Source organism: Carcharodon carcharias, chromosome 13 (assembly GCF_017639515.1).
Source record: "Carcharodon carcharias isolate sCarCar2 chromosome 13, sCarCar2.pri, whole genome shotgun sequence".
In the NCBI taxonomy this organism is placed as follows: Eukaryota; Metazoa; Chordata; class Chondrichthyes; order Lamniformes; family Lamnidae; genus Carcharodon; species Carcharodon carcharias.
This window is the reverse complement of record NC_054479.1, coordinates 45,961,990-45,986,525: the sequence shown is the minus strand read 5'-3', so window position 1 is coordinate 45,986,525 and position 24,536 is coordinate 45,961,990. Positions and strand designations below refer to the sequence as shown.

The 24,536-nt window shown below is 38.9% G+C and overlaps 1 protein-coding gene and 1 non-coding gene across 2 annotated transcripts in view; one reads left to right on the top strand and one right to left on the bottom strand.

Annotated features, from left to right (window-relative positions):
- Nucleotides 1–24,536, top strand: part of taok3a (TAO kinase 3a) — a 108,920-nt gene that overhangs the window by 4,984 nt on the left and 79,400 nt on the right. The window contains exons 2-3 of the mRNA XM_041203056.1: nucleotides 13,638–13,743; nucleotides 23,984–24,217. Coding sequence (XP_041058990.1) covers nucleotides 24,086–24,217 — 132 coding nt within the window. The 5' untranslated portion in view covers nucleotides 13,638–13,743; nucleotides 23,984–24,085. The remainder of the gene's footprint in view (nucleotides 1–13,637; nucleotides 13,744–23,983; nucleotides 24,218–24,536) is intronic.
- Nucleotides 6,977–7,110, bottom strand: LOC121286574. Its single transcript, XR_005944997.1, has one exon. It is a non-coding gene; the product is annotated as a U11 spliceosomal RNA (small nuclear RNA).

Genomic DNA, 24,536 nt, shown 5'->3' with positions numbered 1-24,536 from the left:
GAGGGAGCAGAATTTTTAATGCATCCAGGAGAGCTTTTTAAGCCAGTACACAGAAGGTCCTACAAGAGATTCCTGGACTTAATTTTAGGGAATGAAGCCGGGCAAGTGGTAGAGGTATTAGTGGGGGAGCATTTTGCAGTTAATGATCACAGCTCTGTTAGATTCAAGGTTGTTATGGAAAAGGACAAAGATGGGCCAGAAATCAGAGTTCTAAATTGGGAGAAGGCTGATTTTAATAAGATCAGGTATGATTTGGCCAAAATGGACTGGGAGCAGCTACTTTTAGGTAAATCTGCATCAGAGCAGTGGGACTCATTCAAGAAGGAATTAGGGAGAGTACAGGGCCAACATATTTCAGTAAAGATAAGGGGTAGGACCAACAAATCCATGGAACCTTGGATGTCAAGGGATATACAGGATTGGATAAAGAGAAAGAGGGAGGCTTGTGGCAGATACCGAGGGCTTAAAACAGCGGAAGCCCTAGAGGAGTATAGAATGTGTAGGGGGGGGGATCTTAAAAAGGAAATTGAGAGCAAAAAGGGAGCACGACAAAACATTGGTAGATAAAATAAAAGAAAATCCAAAGTTATTTTACAAGTACATGAAGAATAAGAGGATAACTAGGGAAAGAGTAGGGCCCATTAAGGACCACAGTGGTAATTTGTGTGTGGAGTCAGAAGACCTAGGTACGGTTCTAAATGAATACTTTGTGTCAGTGTTCACAAGTGAGAGGGATGACGCGGGTATGGAAATCAAGCAGAAGGACTGTGATCTAATTAAAGAAATTAGCATAGAAAGGGAGGAGGTTCTAAATGGTCCAACAGGCTTAAAAGTAGATAAATCTCTAGGATCGGATGAAATGTATTCAGGCTGTTGAGTGAGTTAAGGGAGGAGATAGGGATGCTGGCAATAATTTTCAGTACCTCTCTAGCCACAGGAGAGGTGCCAGAGGACTGGAGGATAGCCAATGTGGTACCATTATTCAAGAAGGGAGGAAGGAATAAACCAGAGAACGACAGGCCAGTCAGTCTGACCTCAGTGGTGGGGAAACTATTGGAAGCAATTCTGAGGGACAGAATTAATCTACACTTGGAGAGGCAGGGATTAATCAAGGACAGTCAGCATGGTTTTGATTTTAAGGGGAGGTCATGTCTGACCAATTTGATTGAATTTTTCGAAAGGTGACCAGGTGTGTAGATGAGGGCAATGCAATTGACGTAGCCTACTTGGACTTCATCAAGGCTTTTGATAAGGTCCCGCATGGGAGACTGGTAACGAAGGTAAGAACCCATGGGATCCAAGGCAATTTGGCAAATTGGATCCAGAATTGGCTGAGTGGCAGGAAGCAGAAGGTGATGATCGAGGGGTGTTTTTGTGACTGGATGCCTGTGTCCAGTGGAGTTCCAAAGGGAACGGTGTTGATTGCTTTGCTGTTTGTGGTATATATAAACGATTTAGACTTGAATGTAGGAGGGTTGATCAGTAAGTTTGCGGGTGACACGAAAATTGGCGGGGTGGTAAATATTGAGGAGGATAGCCTTAAATTACACAAGGATATAGACGGGCTGGTCAGATGGGCTGATCAGTGGCAAATGGAATTTAATCTGGATAAGTGTGAGGTACTGCACTTGGGCAGGACAAACAAGGCACGGGAATACACAATGAATGGTAGGACCCTGGGAAGTACCAAGGATCAGAAGGACCTTTGTGTGCATGTTCACCGGTCCCTTAAGGTAACGGGACAGGTGATAAGGTGGTTAAGAAGGCATATGGGATACTTGCCTTTATTAGCCGAGACATAGAATATAAGAGCAGGGAGGTTAAGCTGGAACTGTATAAAATGCTGATTAGGCCACAGCTAGAGTATTGCGTGCAGTTCTGGAATCCGCATTATAGGAAGAATGTGATTATGCTAGAGAGAGAGTGCAGAGGAGATTTACCAGGATGTTGCCTGGGCTGGAGAGTTTTAGTTATAAGGAGAGATTCGATAGACTGGGGTTATTTTCCCTGGAGCAGAGGAGATGGAGGGAGGACATGCTTGAGGTGTATAAAATTGAGGGGCATAGATAGGGTAGACAGGAAGGAACTTTTCCCCTTGGTGGAGGGATCAATAACCAGGGGGCATAGACTTAAGGTAAGGGGCTGGAGGTTTAGAGAGGATGTGAGGAAGAATTTTTTCACCCAGAGGGTAGTGGGAATCAGGAACTCTCTGCCTGAAAGGGCGTAGAGGCAGAAGCCCTCATAACATTGAAGTATTTGGATGTGTACTTGCGATGCCATGGCATACAAGGCTATGGGCAGAGTGCTGGAAAATGGGATTAGGACAGTTAGGTACTTGTTTGACCGGCGCAGACTTGATGATCTGAAGGGCCTTTTTCTGTGCTGTAGACCTCTATGACTCTGACTCTAAGAATTTTGTAATATATTCATGTTACATGTTAACATTTGGTTGCAGTTCCATTTATCATTATAGCAATTTTGTTTGAAAATGGACATTGTACTAAATTATTTTGTTGGGAATTCCTCTTGAGAGTAACATTTTTCCTTTTGTTAATTATATTCAAGATTATAGGGTGGATTGTATTCTGATCAGTGGGTACTCTTAGTAAGCTCAAAAGACATGGATATGGGAGTGAGAAATAAGAAAAGTATGCAGTGGAGTACTATAATTTATCAATCTAGTCCCTTCACTCTCCTTTAGATTAACAGCCTGATGGTGCAAAGTGAGCACTCCTCCTACAAGGATATACTTAACAAATTTGACCCAGAAATTGCTTGCTTGCCTGCCATTATTAGATCAGAAAATATCCAGCCATTTCTGGTGAAGTTGAGATAAGCCATGAATTCTAATTATCCACAGATTGCTGGATGATTTTCACTGCCCTGCCCTTAGCCCCAAGGAAATTGATAAAATTGCAACCTTGCCGTGAGCCTCTTCATTGAAATTAATTGCATGCTATGAAATTGCTGAATTTGTGCTATAAATGTAAATTAATCTTGTAGCTGCCATTTAGGCCTGGTAATTGATATCATAAGGACCCTGTTAATGTCATGATTTATGCTGCTGACGCAAAATTCCCAACAGAAGCAACTTGCGTTTATGTAGTGCCTTTAATGTAGTAAAAAGTCCCAGGGCACTTCACAGGAGTGATATCAAATTAAATTTGACATAATCTTAGGAGGAGATATTAGGGCAGATGGGTCAAAGAGGTAGGTTTTAAGGAGCATTTTACAGGCGAAAAGAGAAGTAGAGAACTTTCGAGAAAGAATTCCAGAAATTCATGCCTCTGCAGTTGAAAACATTGCAGGCATTGGGAATGTACAAGGGACTAGAACTGGAGGAGCATAGATATGCTGGAAGGCCATAAGGGCGTAACATAAATTTGAATCATGGGTAAGCCATATCACTGAAATGTGTTATAGGTGTCCTATAATTTGGACTTTGGCTTTTTATCCATTCACAAATACTGATGGGCTGTTATGTATTTCTATTATTTGTTCTATATATGAATGCTATGCTTTTATTCTTGTGCTTGAAAACCGTTTCTTGACCTTTTTAAAACAATTCTGTTGCCCTTTTTGCTAGAGAAGTAATGTCCTTATACCATAACAGATTAGCCTTTTCCGTCTGATTGTCGCAAGACCAGCTTTTTGATGTAGGATAGCATATTCAACTCATTTCTTAAAATAAAAATGTGCTTTTAAATATTGGCTCTGGTAAATCAGTATGTATTTGAGCTCCCAGGCTAAACAAATAGAAAGTAACATGAAAAGATTTTTAGCCTTTTGAATTTGATTTGGTATGCATTGCAGGATCACCATTTGTTTTGAGTATTAGGAAATTTGGTATTTATGGACCTCTTTCTCCTACATCTTTCCAGAATGCATCAAACATGATAAAGTGCAACTCTAAGATGCTGGGTGACTTTCTCACAGAAATTAACCACCAAAATCAAACTAAGTTGGCAGAATATTTAAATATGGAAGTCGTCATGGGCTAGCCTAATCTTGATTGTGCCAAAAACTGGAAACCCTGGCTATTTTTATAGCTCCCTCTGCCACCGACCAATATGTTGATACTGAGGTTAACTGTAGCACTTAAGGCCGACTAACTTTGCTCAGCTGAGTGATTATACCTTGGAATTTTTTAGTCTGCACCAATTCATCCCTCGCAGGGCAATGACCAACAAAATTATCAAGCAATTTAACTTATAACTCTGTTAACATTTAATAAACTTATTGGTATTTTAAAATGTATTTAAGAGCTTTGTCTTTGTACCTCTCACGTGATGATGACTGTTAATGCTTGGTATGATGTAGAGGAAATGGTTCTTGACCTGGCCACGCCCGTGTTAGAAGCTGAATTGCCTGCAGATTAGATAAATTGTCTGGTAGATGTGTTCCTGTATTTGATGCCAGATCTATATGCTGAAGTTTATGGTGCAGTTGGATTGATCTTTAGACATGCAAGCCTCAAATACTTAAAGCCATATTCAAAGGGATTTTTTATTAGGCAAATCTGAGAGCAACTTTTCAGAAAGTAGACATTGCTTCCACAATGGGAAGTGAGTGAGTTGAAGGGAGAAAGCTAAGTGAAATGCATAAGAATAGATAATGAGAAAAGGTATCCAAGGTAGAACTCCCTTTTTCCTGAAGGCTTATCTGGTAAAAGCATTGTGTGTGCCTCATCCTTAAAAATGAAGAAGATTTCAGAAATTGATTCCTCAGTAATGCTAAGCGTTATGGCATGGCAGGTGATGTCTGCCAGGTGGACCAAATCCACAAGGGAAACTTGGCCATGCTATCACAACGGTTTTGCAATTTGTACTTATGTGCAGTTTTGTGCACTGAATTCAGAAGTAATGAGCTCGCAAACACCTTTCGAGATTTTAAAAATTAAATTGAAACCTTTATTAACAAAAAGAAAGATTTCAAGCACATACATAAGATTACAGTTACTCCCAACAAATCCCAAAATTCCTAATTAACCTGACTCCCAACTATAAACCCTCTTTAAGGCAACAGTACAAAATAGACTTTAAATTTATATAGGCAATCCAGCAAGTTTATCACAGCACCCAGAATGGAATTCTAAAGGTGTCTCTCCAACTTTGGTTACCGGACACAGCAGACTTCTGCAAATGTGGCTGGAGGCTTTTCCCTAAGGCTGTTTTTCACGGTCCTTTTAGATCTTACATGGCTCCCCCAACATAGCTTCCATCCTTCTTAAAAATGTTTCTCTCTCTAATCTGTAAATTCCATTGTTCTATATGCCTTTGGAAATTTACTTTTGCTATAATGTGACAATAATAATGTTGCCAATATGGTCAGTACCTTTGGGGAAAAATAAACATACCCCTTGGCCTTTCTTATCTTGTTAGTTGTAAACATCCCATCATCCCTTTGAAACCTAAACAATCCCTTCACTTATCTAAAATGCAAATTTCCTTCACACCCTACATGCTGCCCTTATCCAAGTTTACTCATTAGTATTTCAAATGTCTTTTACACCCACCTTCTTTTGATAATTTCAACCTTAGTCTATCTGACTCCAATTCATTTAAATCTCACAGGCAGAGCCATGCACACTCTCACTCATAAACCCACTTCACAATAAACCACAATAATATTGATGAAAAATATGATAGCAGCTAATTCAGGTCATGAAACTAATAGCTCGAGCATTCCTGGGTTAGAAGGGAAAAATCTGACTGATGTTTCTATTCTTGACTACTGGTATCTGGTAACACTATTTTCGAAGTATACATGTAGATATCCAATGGTCTTGGCTCTCCATTTAGAATGGTTGCTTGACTGGAGCACTGGGTGATGAAATGCCTGTGGAACAATGGTTTCATTAAGAAAGGGAAATGTTGTGAAGCCCATCATTTTGGTTTTGTACTCGTCCCCATGCCTGTGCCCTGTGTGTTCCCACATCTATTCCCTGTCTTCATCCACCCCAACAGAGATATGTTTCATTGAGGGAGAAAGACGTTAGCAGAATGGTGCACCATCATGGCTAATTAAGGAAATTAAAGATGGTATCAAAATGAAAGGGAATGTTTGCAATGCTGTGAAGGTTAGTGGTAGGGCAGAAGATAGGGAATGTTTTCAAAACCAGTAAAGGATGACTTCATAAAAATTGTGGGAGAAATTGGAATGTGGGAGAAATTGGAATGTGGGAGAAATTGGAATGTGGGAGAAATTGGAATGTGGGAGAAATTGGAATGTGGGAGAAATTGGAATGTGGGAGAAATTTAGCAGGAAATTAAAAAGTTAGTAAAAGCTTCAGCTATATGGAAAGGAAAAGAGTAGCTGAAGTGAGCATTGGTCCCTTGGAGGTTGACTGGCGAATTAATAATGGGAAACTTGGGAACATCAGTGACTTTGGAAAAATATTTTGATCTACCTTTACAGTAGAAGACACAAAAGGCCCAAGCATAGTTGAAAATCAAGAGGCCAAAGGGAGGGAGTAGCTTAGACCAATCACTGTCACTAAGAAAAAATAATGGGAATATTAATAGTACTTCAGGCTGACAAGCCTTCTGAGGCTGATGGCCTGCAATCCTAGGGTCTTAAAAGAAGTGGATGCATTAGTTGTAATCTGCCAGAATTCCCTGGATTCTGGAAAGGTCCCAGATGATTAGTAAACCAAAAACGTGAGAGAAAGCAGGAAACTATAGGCCTGTTAGGTTAACGTCTTTTCATCAGAAAAATGCTAGAATCCATTATTAAAGAGGTTGTAGCAGGACATTTAGAAAATCATAGTATGGTCAGACAGAATCAACATGGTTTTGTCAAAAGGAAGTAGTGTTTGACAAATTATTAGAGTTCTTTGACGATGTAACAAGCACAGTGGATAAAGGGGAACGAGTAGTGCATTTGGACTTCCAAAAGGCATTCGATAAGTTGCCACATAAAAGGTTACTACACAAGATATGGGCATATGGTGTTGGGGTGATTTTTTTTCTCTTTTCAGAGCGCCGAGATGAACGATCACCAGCAGCCCCAAGAATAAAAAATTGTGCTTCCAAAATCTCTTGATATCGATTCCGCATGGATAAAGCGCAAGCGCTTCGTCCATGTCTATTCACAGCAGAAATCCTTTATTAGCGTTGATAGATGACTGGTTGGCTAACAAGAAACAGTTGAGTCGGGATAAATAAGTCATTTTCAGGTTGACAAACTAACTAGTGGATTGCCACAGGGATCGGTGCTAGGGCATCAACTATTTACAATCTATATTAATGACTTGGATGAAGGGGCAGATAGTATTGTAGCCAGATTTGCTGATGATGCAAAAGTAGATAGGAAAGCAAGTTGTGAGATACAAGAAGTCTGCAAAGAGATCTAGATAGGTTAATTGAATGGGAATATAACGTGGGAAAATGTAAGATTGTCCACATGGCAGGCAGAATAGAAAAGCAGAGTATTATTTAAATGGGGAGAGATTACAGAACTCTGCAGTATGGAGGGATCTGGGTGTCCTGGTATATGAATCACAAAAAGTAAGCATGCAAGTACAGCAAGTAATTAAGGCAAATTGAATGTTGGCTTTTATTGCAGTTGAGTGGAATATAAAAGTAGGGAAGCATTGCTACAACTGTACAGGATGGTGAGACTACACCCAGAATACTGTGTACAGTTTTGGTTACCTCACTTAAGGAAGGATATACTTGCGTTAGAGGCAGTTCAATGAAGGTTCACGGTTGATTCCTGGGATGAAGGGGGTTGTCTTTTGAGAAATATTTGGACCTTACTCATGGTGGTTTAGAAGAATGAGACGTAATCTTAGTGAAACTTGTAAGATTCTGAGGGGGCTTGAAGGGTAGATGCTCAGAGGATTTCCCCCTTTGTGGGAGAATCTAGAATTTGGGCACAGTTTCAAAATAAGGGGTCTCCTATTTAAGACTGAGGCAAGGAGGAATTCCTTCTCTGAGGGCCGTTAGTTTTAGAATTCTCTCCCCCAGCAAGTAGTAGAGGCTGGGCCAATTGTCTGACTCTGCCTTGAATGTATTCAGATTTTTGACCTGCGTTGGAGTTGAAATTATGGAGGACAGGCAGGAAAGTGGAGTTAAGGCCATAGCAGATCAGCCATGATCTTATTGACTGGCAGCACAGGCTTAAGGATGAATGGCCTACACCTCTTATGCTATGTTCGTTTGTTATGTATTTTAACATCAATGTTCTGTGACAACCATACTTGCATTAGATTGAGCCTCAGAGGCTGCAGATGTCTATTCCTATAGTTGCAGCATGGTTATTGCACATTGAATTAAATTTATTTAGTTCCTGTAGGCAAAGTCCAAGAAGATCCACTTGTGACACTATTTGTCCAACATCCAGTAATGGATGAGCAGGAATTTCCTCCAACTAAATATTGGAAGTCGGAAGCCATTGTCTTTGATTTCCCCCTTGCAAACTTAGATCCTTAACCACCGACTCCATCCTTCTCCTTAGTCACTGTCTGACGCCAAACTAGACTGCTTCCAGCATTGGCATGCTATATGATCCAGATTGGAACTTCCAACCCCACATCCTTTCCATCCTCAAAACCCTCAATTTTATGTTACTGTTGCCCATCTCCACCCCACCTCAGCTTATCTGCTTCTGAAATCCCCAATTATGTCAGCGGCATCTGTGGAGAGAAAACGAGAGTTGATGTGTCAGATTGATGGCCTTTCATCATGATTAGAAAGAGTTAAAGATATAGCAGGTTTTAAACAAGTTCAGAGGCAAGGTCAGGGGATTGGGATGGGTTGTCAAGGATTGTCCTTTGATAAGGTGGAAGGTGGCAGAGATTAAATTAGAAAAGAGGTGATGCAAAGCAAAATCAGATGGTAATGAGGCAAGTAAACGAATAAGATGGGTTAAGAGGATGTGTAAATGGCAATGACAGAATCACCACCAACGGCTGCTGTCCAAAAAAAAATGAGGGCTCTGATGTGGAATATTTTGAACTCCAGTGAGAGAAAGATGTAAAATGCCTTCTTGAAAGATGAGGGTTTTTTTTAGCTTACAGTGAACTTCATTGGAATAGTGTAGGAGGCAGAGGGCAGAATGGTAGTCGGGCAGAGAAATAAAATGACAGGCAACTGAAAACTTGGGTTGCACAAAATGATGATCTCAGTGCAGAGGAGACCACACCAAATGTGGTGAATACATGATATATTGAAAAGTACAGATTGCTGATTTGCCTGGAATGAATGTTTAGGACCCTGGACAATAGCCTCCAACCTGTGTTTATTTATACGGCAGCTGTTTATGGTTCTGCTGTTCACATTTCCTTTTAGACTTTGTTTCTTTACCATCAGCTCTTGTCTTGCACCATCATCCCTTTTGCCATTTAATTGCTCCTGCCAGCCACTCTATCGCAGACCTCCCCTTTTGTTTACCCCCTCCAAAACTTCCCACTCTCTTTGCCTGTCTTTGTATTGCTTAAAACCAGTTACATTTCTACCTTTTTCCAATTCCAACAGAAGGTCATTGACCTGAACCGTTAATTTTCTTTCTGTCTCCACAGATGCTGCCTGACCTGCTTACGTATTTACTACATTTTCAGTTTTATTCCAGATTTTCTTCATTTGCAGTACTTTGTATTACCAGCTAATTCTTCCAAATGATTTCCTAATTTAGCTAAAAGTGACGATGTGCTTCTAAATGTTTAAAGCCTGTTTCTTCAAACAACTAATTCGGTGGTTGTGCAGTAATTAAAAAATCATAAAAAACCTATCACAGCAGAAGCCGTTCGACCCATTATGCCTGTACCGTTTTTCTGAAAGAGCTATTCAATTAGCCCTACTTTCCCGCTCCCATAATTTTCCTTCACAGGCACAGATTCAATTCTGTTTTGTATTTGTTTCCACCCTTTTGTCATGCACTGTCCCCAATCTTGCTGCACAATCTTGTTTTTCCTCCTGGTTCTTTTGCCAATTATCTTCAATCTGTGGTCTTGTCTTCTGCAAATGAAAATATTTTCCTCACTTACTTTATCAAAACTGCTAATTGTTTTGAACACCTTTACCCCTTAGCCTTTTTTGCTTTAAGGCGAACAATCCCAACATCTCTGGTTTCATAACTGAAGTTATTCATCACTGTTATCATTCTGGTAAATTTCCTTGGCACCCTCCAAGGCCTTGACATCCTTCCAGAAGTGTGGTGTTCAGAAGTGGGCACAATACTCTATCTTCGGCTTACCAGTGATTTGTTAAGTTTTTGCATAACTTCCTTGCTTTTATACTCCCTGCCTCTATTTGTAAAGCCAAGGATCTCTTATGCTTTTTAATCAGCTTTGTCAACTTGTTCTGTCAACTTCAAAAATTTGTTTTAGTGAACCACCAGATTTCTGTTCTTGCACCTCTTCAAAGTTTTGTCATTTAGTTTATGCTCCCCCAAAATTTCGCTTCAAACTTCTTTGCGTTAAATGTAATTTATTCCGCCAGCCCTGTTCATTGGACAGAGTCAGGAGAAATGGGCCATTTTCAATTTCACAAACTGTAACTAGTAGAGCGCCACAGGGATCAGTGCTGGGGCCTTGACTATTTACAATCTATATTAATAACTTGGATGAAGGGACTATATGTATAATAGCCAAATTTACTGACGATACAAAGGTAGGAAAGTAAATTTTGAGGAGGACAGAGCCTGCAAAGGGATACAGGTAGGTTAAGTGAGTTGGCAAAAATTTGGCAAATGGTGTATAATGTGGGAAAATGTGCAATTTCCACATTGGCAGGAAGGGTTGAAGAGCAGTATATAATTTCAATGGAGAAAGACTGCAGAAGGCTGTGGTAGAGGGGATGTTCTCATACATGAATCACAAAAAGTTAGTATGTAAGTACAGCAAGTAGGTAGAAAGGCAAAAGGGTTGTTACCTTTATTGCATTGGGGGTGAGTATTAAAGTAGGGAAGTCTTGCTACAAGTGTATAGGGCATTGGTGAGACCACACCTAGAGTACCACATATAGTTTTTTGTCTCCTTATTTAAGGAGGGATAAATTTTCGTTGGAGGCAGTTTGGAGATGATTCGCTCAGATGATTCCTGGGATGAGGGGCTTGTCTTATGAGAAAGGTTGGGTCTAAAGTCTTTAGAGTTTAGAAAAATGAGAGGTGATCTTATTGAAACATGTTGATTCTGAGGAGGCTTGACAGGTTAGTTGCTAAGAGGATGCTTCCCCTCATAGGGGAGTAAAGAACCAGGGCCACAGTTTCAAAATAGGGGGTCACCCGTTTAAGACTGAGATGAGGAAGATTTTTTGACAGTTGTTAATCTTTGGAATTCTCTACCCCAGAGAGCACTGGAGGCTGGGAAATTGTCTAACTTGACCTTGAATATTTTCAGATTTCCGATCTACACAGGAGTCAGGGGGTTATGGGAGGCAGGCAGCAAAGTGGAGTTAAGGCCACAATCAAATCAATCATGATCTTATTGAATGGTGGAACAGGCTGGAGGGGTCAAATGGTACACTCCTGCTCCTATTTCTTGCATTTTTGTTATCAATATTATTTTAAAATTTGCTATTCTCATCACTCAAGTTTTGGAAAACTTTGAATTTGTGTCTTCTATACCCAAGTCCAGGTCGCTAATGTAAGAAAGAGCAGTGGTCCTAATACCAACCCCAAGGGATACCACTATATGTTTCTGCCAGCCTGAAATACAATAGTTTACCATATTCTGCTTTCTGTCCCTAGTCAATTTTGTGTCCATACTGCCACTGCCCCATACATCTTGTGGGCTTCAATATTTACTGCCTATTATGTTTAATTTTCACTTGTCAAAATTACTTTTTTTAGGAAAGTGGCATTGAGCGATTGTAGTATTGTATCAAATTGTAGAAGATGGATTTACTTTGCTGCCTTTATAAGGCTCACTGATAGCACTTGTACTTAGTCAGCACCTTATGAGTTCAAGCCCCATCAGAGTCTTGAGCACATAATCTAGTTTGACATTTTAATGTGGTATTAAGTGAATGTGGTACTAAGCAAGTGATGCACTATCAGAGGTGCCAGCTTTTGGATGAAACATTAAAGCCCCGAAGCCCTGTATCACCTCCAGGTGGATATAGAAGAACCTATTGCACATTTCAAAGAAGAATGAAGAGTTCTTAAGGTGTCTTGGTCAACATTTAATCCTTAATCATTGCAGCCAACAGATTATTTACAGAACCCTACATTACAACACTACATTTAAAAGGTGCTTCTTTGGATGTAAGGTGGTTTTGGGAGGTTGTGAAAGTTGCTCTTTGAATGCAAGTTTGTTCTTTTCATTTTTTCTGTTTTTGCTCCCTTTCTTCTCTCTTCCTCTTGTTAAATTTTGTGAAGTTTTGGTGTAAGGAAACTGAGATCAGCAGGTGACTCATAGGTTTGTGATGGGTTTAAACCCACTATAAACTGGTTATACAACCTGATTGACTTAGTGCAAACACAGAAGACTCCCCTCGCTCCATCCCCATTTCTAAACTAAATTTGTGGTGACAGGAACAGTATATTACAAATGTACAACTTGGTTCTCTTCATTACTCCTTGTTTATTTGTGGAAAACGATTAAGAGGTAGTGATAGTATAGATTTTTCAAATACTTAGAACTTGCGCTGGGTCTGTCAAGTTTTGCAAGTGCATACTACATGGTGATGACATCTTGATAAACTTTTATATAACCTTATATAACCTCAATGCTGTGTTGTATAAAAAATATTGAAATTCTGCAGAATATGTTGCAATTTTATTGCATAGTGGGGTGCCTTGTCTTGACACTCTGTGCTGGTACCAAAAGCTGAGTTGTTGAGGTGCGTAAGTTTCTCGAGGTTTTTTTTTACGTACTCTTTAATGGGATGTGAGCATCATGGATAGGCCAGCATTTGTTGCCTGTTCCAAATTGCGTGTCCTCATTTCAAACTGATTTCACGATAACTTCAGTTGAATTTAAATTTTTTTCATTAAGGAATTGGATTGGGAAATCACTGTGCAGTCATAGGCTTGAGGACAAACAAAGGTTGGCCTATTGTATCCATTCCTAACTTTCAAATTCTCTAAGACAGGGTCCACTGCACCACTCCATGTACGTATGAGTACACGTATGGAGTTCTTGATACCTTTTCTCCCTCTGAAGCTTTAACAATGGTAACTGTACCTTGTAGCTCACATACCTCTTGTGTTAATACTCGGTTGATAATAACTACAACAATTGTTGTGCTGTCTTTTAATTTTTATCACCCACCAAGCCTGTGTTCCTGATCAGATTAAGACTAGAATTTTTTAGAATGGGGAGTGTTAAATGAGATGCCCAATAATAATGGGAGGAGGAAATATTTCTTGCCACCAGCATGTGGGAGAACTGGTTTTGTTTCATTCTCTGTTCTGTCCATTTCACCTTTGAAAGTGTTTTAAACTGAGAGGAAAGGGCTCTTTTAAATATGCATGTACTGTACTGAAAGTACGTTGGACATTTCAGATTGCTATCTGTAGTCAATTAATGACAAAATGCTGCTCTAATGATTAAATTGAGGGATGTCGGAAGCTACAGGCGGTTTTAGGTTTAGTGTACAATTAATTCTGTGCTATACCACTGAATGCTGTTTTAGAGTTGCAATTTTGAACTGGAGTTGCTTTTTTTTAAAAAAATGGGTTTCTCTTTACAGGTGTATTGAGTAAAACTGCAAGATCCAAGGACAGAAACTAAGAAACACAATATGACCCTGATATGCAGGGGCTGAAGCAAGATATTTTAGTAAATCATTTTGGAAGGTATGTTTCGCTTACTTAAAAAAACTTTCCTTACAGAAATGAGGGAGGAAGCAATGAGGGAGTTCAGAAACTTTTAGCTAGGTGTTATTGAAGTTGAACTTAAATATCTTTTCATGTACAATACATTGAAACATTTCAACCCTTAATATGTTTGGAACTGTGTTTGCTGAATTACTGCAGATTTTATTGGCAGTATATTGCTCCAACAAACACTTGATAATTCCATGCCCTTAACTCTGTTCTCTAATGAGGTACCTTGACAATGGTATTCCTGTCATATACCCTCCAATCAGGTCCATTCCCCACAAAACTGCCATCCTTGATTACAAATCCAATTCCATTGCTTAAATTTGAGACTTCTGGTCCTCAACACCGTACTTACAATACAAAGCTATTCCTGGCTTCTTTGTGGATTTATGCATTGCAATTGTTGCTTTTAAAGCTAGTACTAGTTAAGATTTGTTCATGCATATACTTATATTGTAACCAGTAAATATACTTGTATATTTGAAGTTCTTCTGTTTTTAACATGTCAGGTGCAGTCACATTCATAATGTGTTTGGATGAAAAATGATCTCAGCAAGATTATCACACTTTTTAAAGTTGATTTTTAATTCCAAAACATAGTGCAACGTATTAATGAAGAGCTTAGAGGAAGAAAAATTATGGGAAATGTTAGGTTACAGTAGTTTGAAAAAAAGTTGAACTTGGTGGATTAAAAATAGATTGGCGAGCATGTGAGTGGGATTATTTTTCAGTTTTTTGATATGGGGCTAATGCTACAACTTGCAGCTTGAGTAGCAGCATTGGTGTTTTTGTGCAGTGTATGGTGGAAAACTTCATTAAAAACAACCATCCCAGAAGACTATTTCCATGAATATGCTGGCAGAGTTGAATGTTGACCATCTTATTTGGAGAGAGAGGAATGCTGCTAAATGGAAACCTTTCATACCTCATGGAAAGTTTGAAAAAAATATTGGAGGGCAGAAAGGAGAATTTTCAAAGCTGTTCTTGTTATTTTCATTCTCTCATATGAAGGCTCAAAATCTTGCTATAGATAATTTGCTACTTTTCATAGCCAAGGTATGTTGATGGAGACTGGATCCTGATGTAGCACGCTAATTATTGCAATTTACTGAGACCAGAAATTGAACCTAACACCTTCTGATTTCTGTGACTCAGTGCTACACTTGCAATGTCCTTATCCATTAGGCTATTAGAGGCAGAATATTAATAAACTAAACTTATTCTTTCTAAAAAGGGGAACAAATTCTGTATTATTCCCACTTCAGTATTTTTGCTAATTCTATGAATAAAAAGAGTCATCTATCTACTACAGCAAAAAATTAAAAAGGAAGGTTTTAAAAACAAAATGAATAACAAATGTCAAAGTCATTAATGTTGTTTGTGTTGCCCTATAGCAGGCAGTACCAGCAAAAATGTTGTCAATCTGGAATGCCCAGTTATGGTAGTAAATGATCCTGTACTGATGAGCATGTTGAGGCTTGTGTGAACCAGTGAGCTTTCATTTCAGTATGTAAAGCTGAAAGGGTAGACCTGTCAAGACTGATGTCAGTTAGTTGTATATAAAATTTGCATTTATCTCCTATTTTCTTTAAATCTATACTGACTACATTTAAATGCATGTGCAAGACTACTTTTAGTTTGACAATTTGTACTGAACTTGGTTAAAATAGCAATGATTTATTATGAAAGGAAATAGCAGTTGTGCTCAATCCCATACTTGACTTTTTGTCCATAACCCTGTAAATTCCTCATCCTCAATTACCTGTCCAACTCCCTTTTAAGGTTATTTATGGAATTGCCCTCCAACACCTTTCCAGTTGAAGTGTTCCAGATCCTGCCAGGTTTGAGTAAATTCATTTCTCCTCATCTGCCTTTAGATCTTTTGCCAATGATCTTAAATCCATGAGCTCTGCTCGTTGACCCACATGCCAGTAGTTTTTCTCTATCTACTCTTACCCAAACTTCCTTGGCCACCTTCTAACCTCCTCTGCTCCAAAGGGAACAATACTAGCTTTTCCAGCTTCTCTCTAACTGAAGTTTCTTATCTCAGTTAACACTGGGACAGTCACAACTCTGTAACATCAATAAGGATTAGAGTGGGAAAGTGAAGGCCCATCACATTCTGCCAGGCCAGCCAGTGACCTCAGTGTTTGTTATAAATTGGCACGGCTGGGCCTTGGACTATGTTTGCCTGAAAGTGTTTTTTTCAAAAAAAGAGCTATGGCAAAGGTACAAGTGAACACGCTGACAGTGGAGAACAACCTGCCTCTGTTTTTCAGTCCTTTTCAGTATGAGACCACCTAATGAGTACATTGAAGATCTACCTCAGAATTTGGGATGCGCAAAATCATTTACCTATTCCTGCTGGAAGGCATGTGTTTGTTTTTCAGGCTGATGTAGCAAATCCTTCCTTTATTCCAGTTGCATATGCAATTGGACTTGTCATTATAATAACTGTTATTCCCAGCTGAGGTTATGACTGGACAAGCCTGATCCAGGGTGGAACTCAACTTGATTGATCCTAACTTTTATTTGTTTGTTTAGATACATGGAGAGAGGGGCTACTGAACAGAGTCAGCTAACGAACTTTTAGCAAAAGTATAAAACGTTTATTAAACAAAATGAACTATATTACAATACTCCTTCATCCACAACAATGCAATGCCTTTACAGATATATACGGGTTTGTAAAGATAACACTGGTTGACACTTTCTCTCAGCTGCCTTCTGCAAGGGTCCACCTCCAGGGTTTTAAACTCTTCTTCCGATGTTCTTTTCCCGTAGGTGGTCACATGCATTCAAGCTTTCCTCCACGCACACTCTCTCACTGACTCAGCTGTCAACAGTACAGCACTACTTAATATGCCCCCAGCAAAGAGTTACAGACCTTCAGTTGTCTCTTTGGACCTTCTGGCTTCTCTTAAGCCTTTATCTCTTTAAGCTTGAAGCTTGGAGCCTGCATCTGCTCCCTACTCTAAACTCCTTCTTGGGACTTTCTGCTGTTCCACTCCCCTGGATTTGGGGACTTTCTTCTTTAGATTGGGACTTGCTATCCAATCTTTGCTCCAGTGTCTCTCTGGCAGCTACTTTCAACCAACTTTAGCTTGGACTGGGTATCTGCCCCTTCTAAGTTGCTTCTGCCTGGTAGAGGTCTTCAAACTGAACTCAAACAGCTTCCAAATCAAACTGCTGTTTCTAGTTTCTTGTGTCTGTGTCAGGAGCCTGCTTCTCTAGACCCCTGTAGCCCAGTTTTTTCTACTGTTTGCTTAACTTCTCAAACAGTCTTAAACTCTCATTAGAAATACAAGCATCTTTGAGTGAAACTAAAACTCAACTTAACCTGACCTTATCTTAACACACATACAGAAATACAAATCAAACTTAATCATTAAAGCTGAAACTCATTCCTAACACCCACAAATACCAATATAGCTTAAAGTATCTCAATTTCCTAACATAACCTGCACTTACCAAGGTCAAGAATTTATCAGGATTGTGCATTAGGTAAATGAATACAACAATCTGGAGCTGTGTAACAATCCTGTGAAACCAAATATTTCTAAGCTCTAAAACATATTGGTGTCTGAGTTACAAGGTTCCATATCAACTGGGATAGCAGTTTTATTTTAAAAAAAAAGATTCTGAATACATAAATCATAGAATCATAAAACCATAGAATGGTTGCAGAACCAAAAGTGGCCATTCAGCCAGTTGTGTCTGTGCTGGTCCTCTGAGCAATTCACCTAGTGCCACTCCCTTTCCTTTTCCCTGTAGCCCTTCAAATTTTTCCTTTTTTAGATAATGCAATTCCCTTTTGAAAGCCTTAATTGACATCTGCCTTCACCACACAGGCAGTGCATTCCAGATCCTAACCACTCACTGTGTGGAATAGTTTTTCTTCACGTTGCTTCATTTGCCATTTACCTTAAACCTGTGCCCTTTGGTTCTCGATCCTTCCTCCATGGGAATGGTTTCTCCCTATCTACTCTGTCTGGACTTGTAATTTTGAATACCTCAATCAAATCTCATTTCAACTTTGTTCTCCAAGGAGAAGGAGAACACTCCTAACTTCTCCAGTCTTTCTACATCACTGAATTACCCTGGAACCATTCTTGTGAATCTTTTCTGCACCCTCTGTAATGCCTTCACATCCTTAAAGTGTTGTGCCCAGAAATTGATACAATAGTTGAATTGAGGCCAAACCAGTGTTTTATACTGCATTTGTACTCTGCACCCCTATTGATAAAGCCAGGATGCTGTGTGCTTTTATTAACTGTGCTCAACCTGCCCTGTCACCTTCAACAATTTTTGCACATAAGTCCCTCTGCTTCTGCATCCCCTTCAGAATTGAGCCCTTTATTTTATATTGTATCTCTACATTCTTCCTATCAAAATGAATCCCTTCACAACTCTCTGCATTAAATTTCACCTCTCACTTGTCTGACCATTCCACCAACCTTTCTATGTTCTTTGAAATTTCATGTAATTCTCTTGGTTCATGATACTTCCAAACTTTGTCATCTGCATGTTGTGCCCTATGCGCCAAGGTCTAGGGCATTAATATATATCAGGAAGAGCAGGGGTCCTAACACTGATCACTGGGGAATTCCACTATAAACCTTCCCCCCAGTCTGAAAAACAACTGTTAACCACTAAGATAAAAGCAAAAAAACTGCGGATGCTGGAAATCCAAAACAAAAACAAAAATATCTGGAAAAACTCAGGTCTGGCAGCATCTGCGGAGAGGAGCACAGTTAATGTTTCGCGTCCAAATGACCCTTCAACAAAACTAAGTAAAAAGGTTCTGTTGAAGGGTCATTCGGACTCGAAACGTTAACTGTTAACCACTACTCTTTGTTGCCTGTCACTCACCCAATTTCGTATCCATATTGCTCCTGTACCTTTTATTCCATAAGCTTTAACTTTGCTTACAAATCCAATAGTTAAAGAATTAAAGATAATTCTTATTTAACCAACTTTCGCTTATTTAAAGGCAGCCCATCATTCAATTACAGTTTTGCCTTCTAATCATTAATTCCTGGACCAGACCCACGTTATCAAATACTTTTTGGAAGTCCGTGGGCACCACATCAACAATATTACCCTTATCGACTCTCTTGTCACCTCATCAAAAAAACTCAAACAAGTTACAATAGTTAAATATAATTTGCCTTTAAATCCATGTTGACTTTGCTTAATTAACTCTCATTTCCCAAGTGACTATTAATTTTGACCCAAATTATTGTTTCTAATAGCTTCCCCATCACTAAGATTAAACTGACTGACTTGTAGAGACTGGGCTTATATTTACACTTTTTTTAAACAAGGGTGTAACATTTGCAATTATCTGGACCCTGGTGCCTTACCACCTTTAAGTATAGATTGCCTATCTCATACCACCTCCTTATCAATTTTAAATCTCTTATTTCACCATGACCTGGACAGTGTCTTCCTTGATAAAGACAGATGTAAGTTTATTTTTATATATGCCTCAGCCATGACCCCTGTGTTTATGCATAAATACCCTTTTTGGTCCCCAATTGGCCCCACTCTTCCTCTTAGCACCCTATCATTATTTATACACCAACAGAAGACTTTTGGTTTCCCTTTTATTTTAGCTGCCAGTCTCTTTTCATACTCTTTGCTTCTCTTATTTGCTTTTTCAATTCCCCTCTGAACCTTCTGTATTTGGTCTGGTTCTCAATTGTATTATCTACCCGATGTCTATCCCAAGCACACTTTTTCTGCTTCATCTTAATCGCCATCTCTTTCATCTTCCAAGGAGCTCTGGAATTGTTTGCCGTACCTTTCCTATTGGTGGGAATATACCTTGATGCTGCTTGAACATTCTCTTATTTAAGGGCAGCCCATTGTTCAGTTAGAGTTCTGCCTGCTAATGATTGATTTCTGGCCCAGATCCATTCTTAGCCTGTTGAAGTTAGCCTCCCCCCCCCACCCCAGTTAATTATTCTTAGTCTGGATTGCTCCTTGTCCTTTTCCATAGCTAACCTAAACTTTGGGATCCTATGATCACTGTCCTCTGAATGTTCTCCTACTGATACTTGATCCACATAGTCCACTTCATTCCCAAGAACAAGGCCCAACGGTGCCTCTTTTTTTTGTTGGACTGGAAACATACGAACACACTCTAGGAACAATTGCTCCTTTCTGCCCTTTTTCAAGTCTGTATTGGATAATTAAAGTTCCCCATTATAACTACTCTAATTTTTGGAGCTCTCTGTGGTTTCCGTTGCCTTTCCTTCCTCTGTCCTTGTACAACCAATAGTTGACGGTCTATGGACTACACTGAGCAATGTAATTGCATCTTTTTTGTTCCATAGCTTTAGGGGTCTTTGACCCCTCTGCGGCATCCTCTCTCCAGCACTGCAATGTTCTCCTTAATCAATACTGATGTCCCCCCTCCTTTCTTTCCCCTCCTATCTTTCCTGAACACTTTGTATCCAGGAATATATAATGCACAGTCCTGCCCTCCCCTTTGAACGAGGTCTCTGGTATTGCCACAACATCATATGTCCATATGGCTATCTGTGTCTGCAGCACAACAATCTTATTTACCACAGTCTGCATTCTCACACATACACAGTAACCCTGATTTAGACTTTTAGTTTCTCTCCTGTGTTGAACCCACCTAATACCTTACTATTACCTATTCTCGCACTACTTGTCTCTCTCTCTCAATATTCTAATATGTAATCCATGCATTCCTTGAGAACTTTGCCTCAACTTCAAAGGGTTTCAAAGTGACATCAGAAAAAATAAGTGAAAAAGGTAAAGCAACTATATCAGAATACATTAAGTTTTTGCAACAAAAAATAGATAAATTATTAGCGCAAAGATGTTAATAGCTTTGATCTATAGCCATTACTGAGATGTGGTCGCACAGTGACCAAGATTGCAATCTAAATATTCCAGAATACAATTTTTAAAGAGACTGACAAAATGATAAAGGAGATGGAAGTGGGTGTTATCCCTGATAAAGGATGAAGTTGAGGCAGTAGAGAGAATCTTAACTCAGAAAATCAAGATGTAGAATCAGTTAGATGGAGTTAAGGGCAGAAACACTGGTGCAAGTAGTTTATAGGCTTCTTTAACAGTAGCTGTAGTGTTGTGAAGAGTATACATCAGGGAATTGAGGCACATTTATACAAGATAATTTTGCAGAGCAGTATATTGAGGAATCGAGTTTATTTCAGCTCTAGTATTGTGCAATAAACAAGGGTCAATTAATAACCTTGTAATGGTGCCTTTAGGGAATATCGTAATATGATAGAATTTTACATTGAGTTGGACAGTGATTTAGTGAAGTCTAAAACAAAGTTCTTAAGGCTGAACAAAGTAAATTGATTAGGTGCGAGGGACAAGTTGCTTGTGGATTGGAAAACTACATTACAAAATATATGCAATGACAAACATTTAAAAAAAATTCTTCAGTTGCATCAAATATTCATTCTATTGCAATATAAAAAATCTCATTGGAAAGTGGTCCTATCTTGGCTAACAAGTGAATTTAAAGATGGCAGTAGATTACAGGAAGATCTTATAATCTTGTCAAAGAGTAATAATTCTGAGGATTTGGAAGATTTTAGAATTCAGCAAAAAATGACCAAGAAATTGATGAAGTGAAAAGAGAATTTGAGAATTAACTAATGAGGCCTAAAAACATATTGTAAAACCTTCTATAGGTATGTAAAAAGGAAGATATTAAGGAAAAGTAATAATGGGACACTTATAGGCAGAAGAAATTATAATGGGGAATAAGGAAATGGCAGAGACATTAGACAATACTTTGTCTTCTACTGTAAAGACAGGTACACAAAATAAATCTGCCCAAAATTATGGCAAACCAAGGATCTAGTGAAAATGAAGAATTTAGGATATTGTTAGCTGTAAAGAAATAATTTGTATTGGAGAAATTACAGGACTTAAAAGTTGATTAAACCCCTGCATTTGACAATGCATTGCCTTCTAGAGTTTTTTTAAAAAAAGGTAGCTTTTGAGATGGTGGATGTGTTGTTTTGATCTTGCAGAATTTTCAAAATTCTGCAGCAATCACCAAGGATTAGAATGTGGCACATGTAACCCCACTGCCCAAGAAGGGAGGGAGAGAGAAAACTGGGAGCTTTTGCATCAAGAGCCTGACATCAGTAGTTGGGAAAATAGTATTATTTGGAACATGTAATTGCAGGGCATTTGGAAAATCAATTGATAAGGCAGAGTCAATAGTTTTATGAAAGGGAAATGAGTATTTTGCAAATCTGTTAGTTTCTTGAGAGTGTGACCAGCAGATGGATAAGGAGACACCAGTTAGATGAAGGGTATTTGGATTTTCAAGTATTCAATAAAGTGCCACAGAGGAAGCTATTGCACAAAATTAGGGCCTGTGGATTAGGGCTAAATTAGGTGTAAAAATAAGCATTAAGGAGGCTGCAAAGGGATATAGACAGGTTAAGTGAATGGGCAAGAACATGGCAAATGGAAAATAATGCAGGGCAGTGTGAAGTTAGCCACTTCAGATGAACAATAGAAAAGTAGAATATCTTTCAAATGGTGATACTGGGAAATCTTGCCATTGAGAGGGATCTGGATGCCTTGGATACATGAATCACAAAGTTAACATGCAAGCACAGCAAACAAATGGTATGCTAGCCTTCAAGGCTCAAGTGTTAGTGAAGAAGTCTTACTGCAATTATATAAGGCTTTGGTGAGACCAAACCTGGAGTGCTATCTACAGTTTTGGTCTCATTACCCAAGGAAGCATATAGTTCCCATGGAGGGATTGTGACAAAGGTTCACTAGATTGATTCTTGGGTTGATGTGTTTGCCCTATGAGTACTGGGCCTTTGTTTTCTAGAATTTAGAAGAATGAGAAATGATCTCGTTGAAATTTTTAAGGGGCTTGATAGGCTAGATGCTGGGAGAATGCTTGCCCTGGCCAGGGTCAGAGAACTAGGGTGACAGAATCAGAATAATAGTATGGAAAGGTGGAGTTGAGGCGCAAGGTCAACCATGATCTTTTTGAATAACAGAGTGGGGTTGAAGTGCTTCATTTTCTTATTTTCTGACGTTTCTTGGTTTTAGTAGGATAAGAATATAAGCCTCTTCTGCAATCTCTTTCTAAGGCCTTTACACTTTCCTGAAGTTTTTTACCCAGAATATTCCCACACTCCAACTGAGGCCTAACCAGTGGCTTATCATGTTCTCATGATTTCTTAGCTTTATATTTTATGTCTCTATTTATAAACTCAAGTAACCTATATACTTTTTTTTTAAACCACCTTAGAGGATTTGGGTGGATGGAGACCAAAATTTCATTTACACTTTTCAAAATTGTGTAATAGCCTCTGGTTGCAAGAGTCAGCTTTGTAATGTGTATTCTCATTGGTGCTATTCATATATGCTGTCAGTTTTAGCAGAACAAAAATGAGCCCTGGTGCTTTCATACTTGGAGTTTTAAGACCTATGTGTTGACAGCACGGAGGTGGCTCAACTTGTCTTTAGATTAGAGAAAAATCATAGCTTTATCGGAGCTCAGAAGCCTTCTTAACAGCACTGGTGAAAACATGGATGTTCATATGAGCTGATGGCTAGTTGCCTGGCATGACTCTGTATGGTGAGTTCGTTCTGAGGACTCTGGATCAGTGTCCTCTTAATTTGTTTAACATTAGAAATCTAAGGCATTCTGCTGAATTACTTTAAGCTTATGAAATTTTTTTTAAAAAAAGGCTTAAAATCTGATTGGAGATTCCCTACAGATGACCCCATTCTGCCCAAATGATCTGACCCCAGCTACTTGGAAGTGATCTTAATTCACTTGTCAAGAATTACCCTTGTACTGGAGACCTTAGCCAAGGACAAACTTGCACCATTTGGAAAGTCTTCTCTGGGTCAGTAATGGAATACTTGAGGGAAAGCCAGGAAAATGGAGGCTGGACCTGAAGTCACTGCTGACGACAGGTGACTGGCAGCAGATAACTGTTTTGAACACAGGGCAAAATGCTTGCCATGGCTGTACTTTCGTTTTAATTGATGTATTATTTCTGCAATGTTATGTACACTCATTTTCTCTCAGTTAAATGTAATGTTGATTCTTGGAATATTTGTCGTTAATCAAAAATAAAATAATTAACTACACTCAAAGTAAATGAAGCGAACTAAAGTGTTGTGTTTGTGTTACTTTCCCTTTATTGTTCAGGTCATCTTTTGCAGCTGTTGCTGTTTTTAAAGAAGCATTTGTCGATGAAGGGAGAAATTTGTGAACCCATCACCAACCATTCCAAGGCTTTGATTGGCAAGAATGCCATCTTCAACACGTAAAGGGGCAGTGAGAGATCCAGAGGTTTCAGAACTGTTCTTTAAAGAGGACCCAGAGGAACTTTTTGTTGACCTGCATGAAATTGGACATGGAAGCTTTGGAGCTGTTTACTTTGTAAGTGACAACTTGTTTAAACCCATTTATAAATTAGTATGTTTTGAAATGTCAAATCAAGCACTGACTTTTATAAGTGTCAATTAATTATAGTGATGGGGAACAATACTAATTTGTTTATAACTAGTTAATCCTGTAAGGATCTGAAAAATGCAGCATTACAATATCCTATTAATCAGTCACTTTTTGTGACTTTAAGAAGCCTAATAATTCAAAAGAACTTCCATTTAGATTGTCTGTCAATATAGAAATTATCTGTTGCTTTAAGTCTAATGCATCGGGGAAGAAGGATGCAGTGATATTGAGAATGATTTCCTGA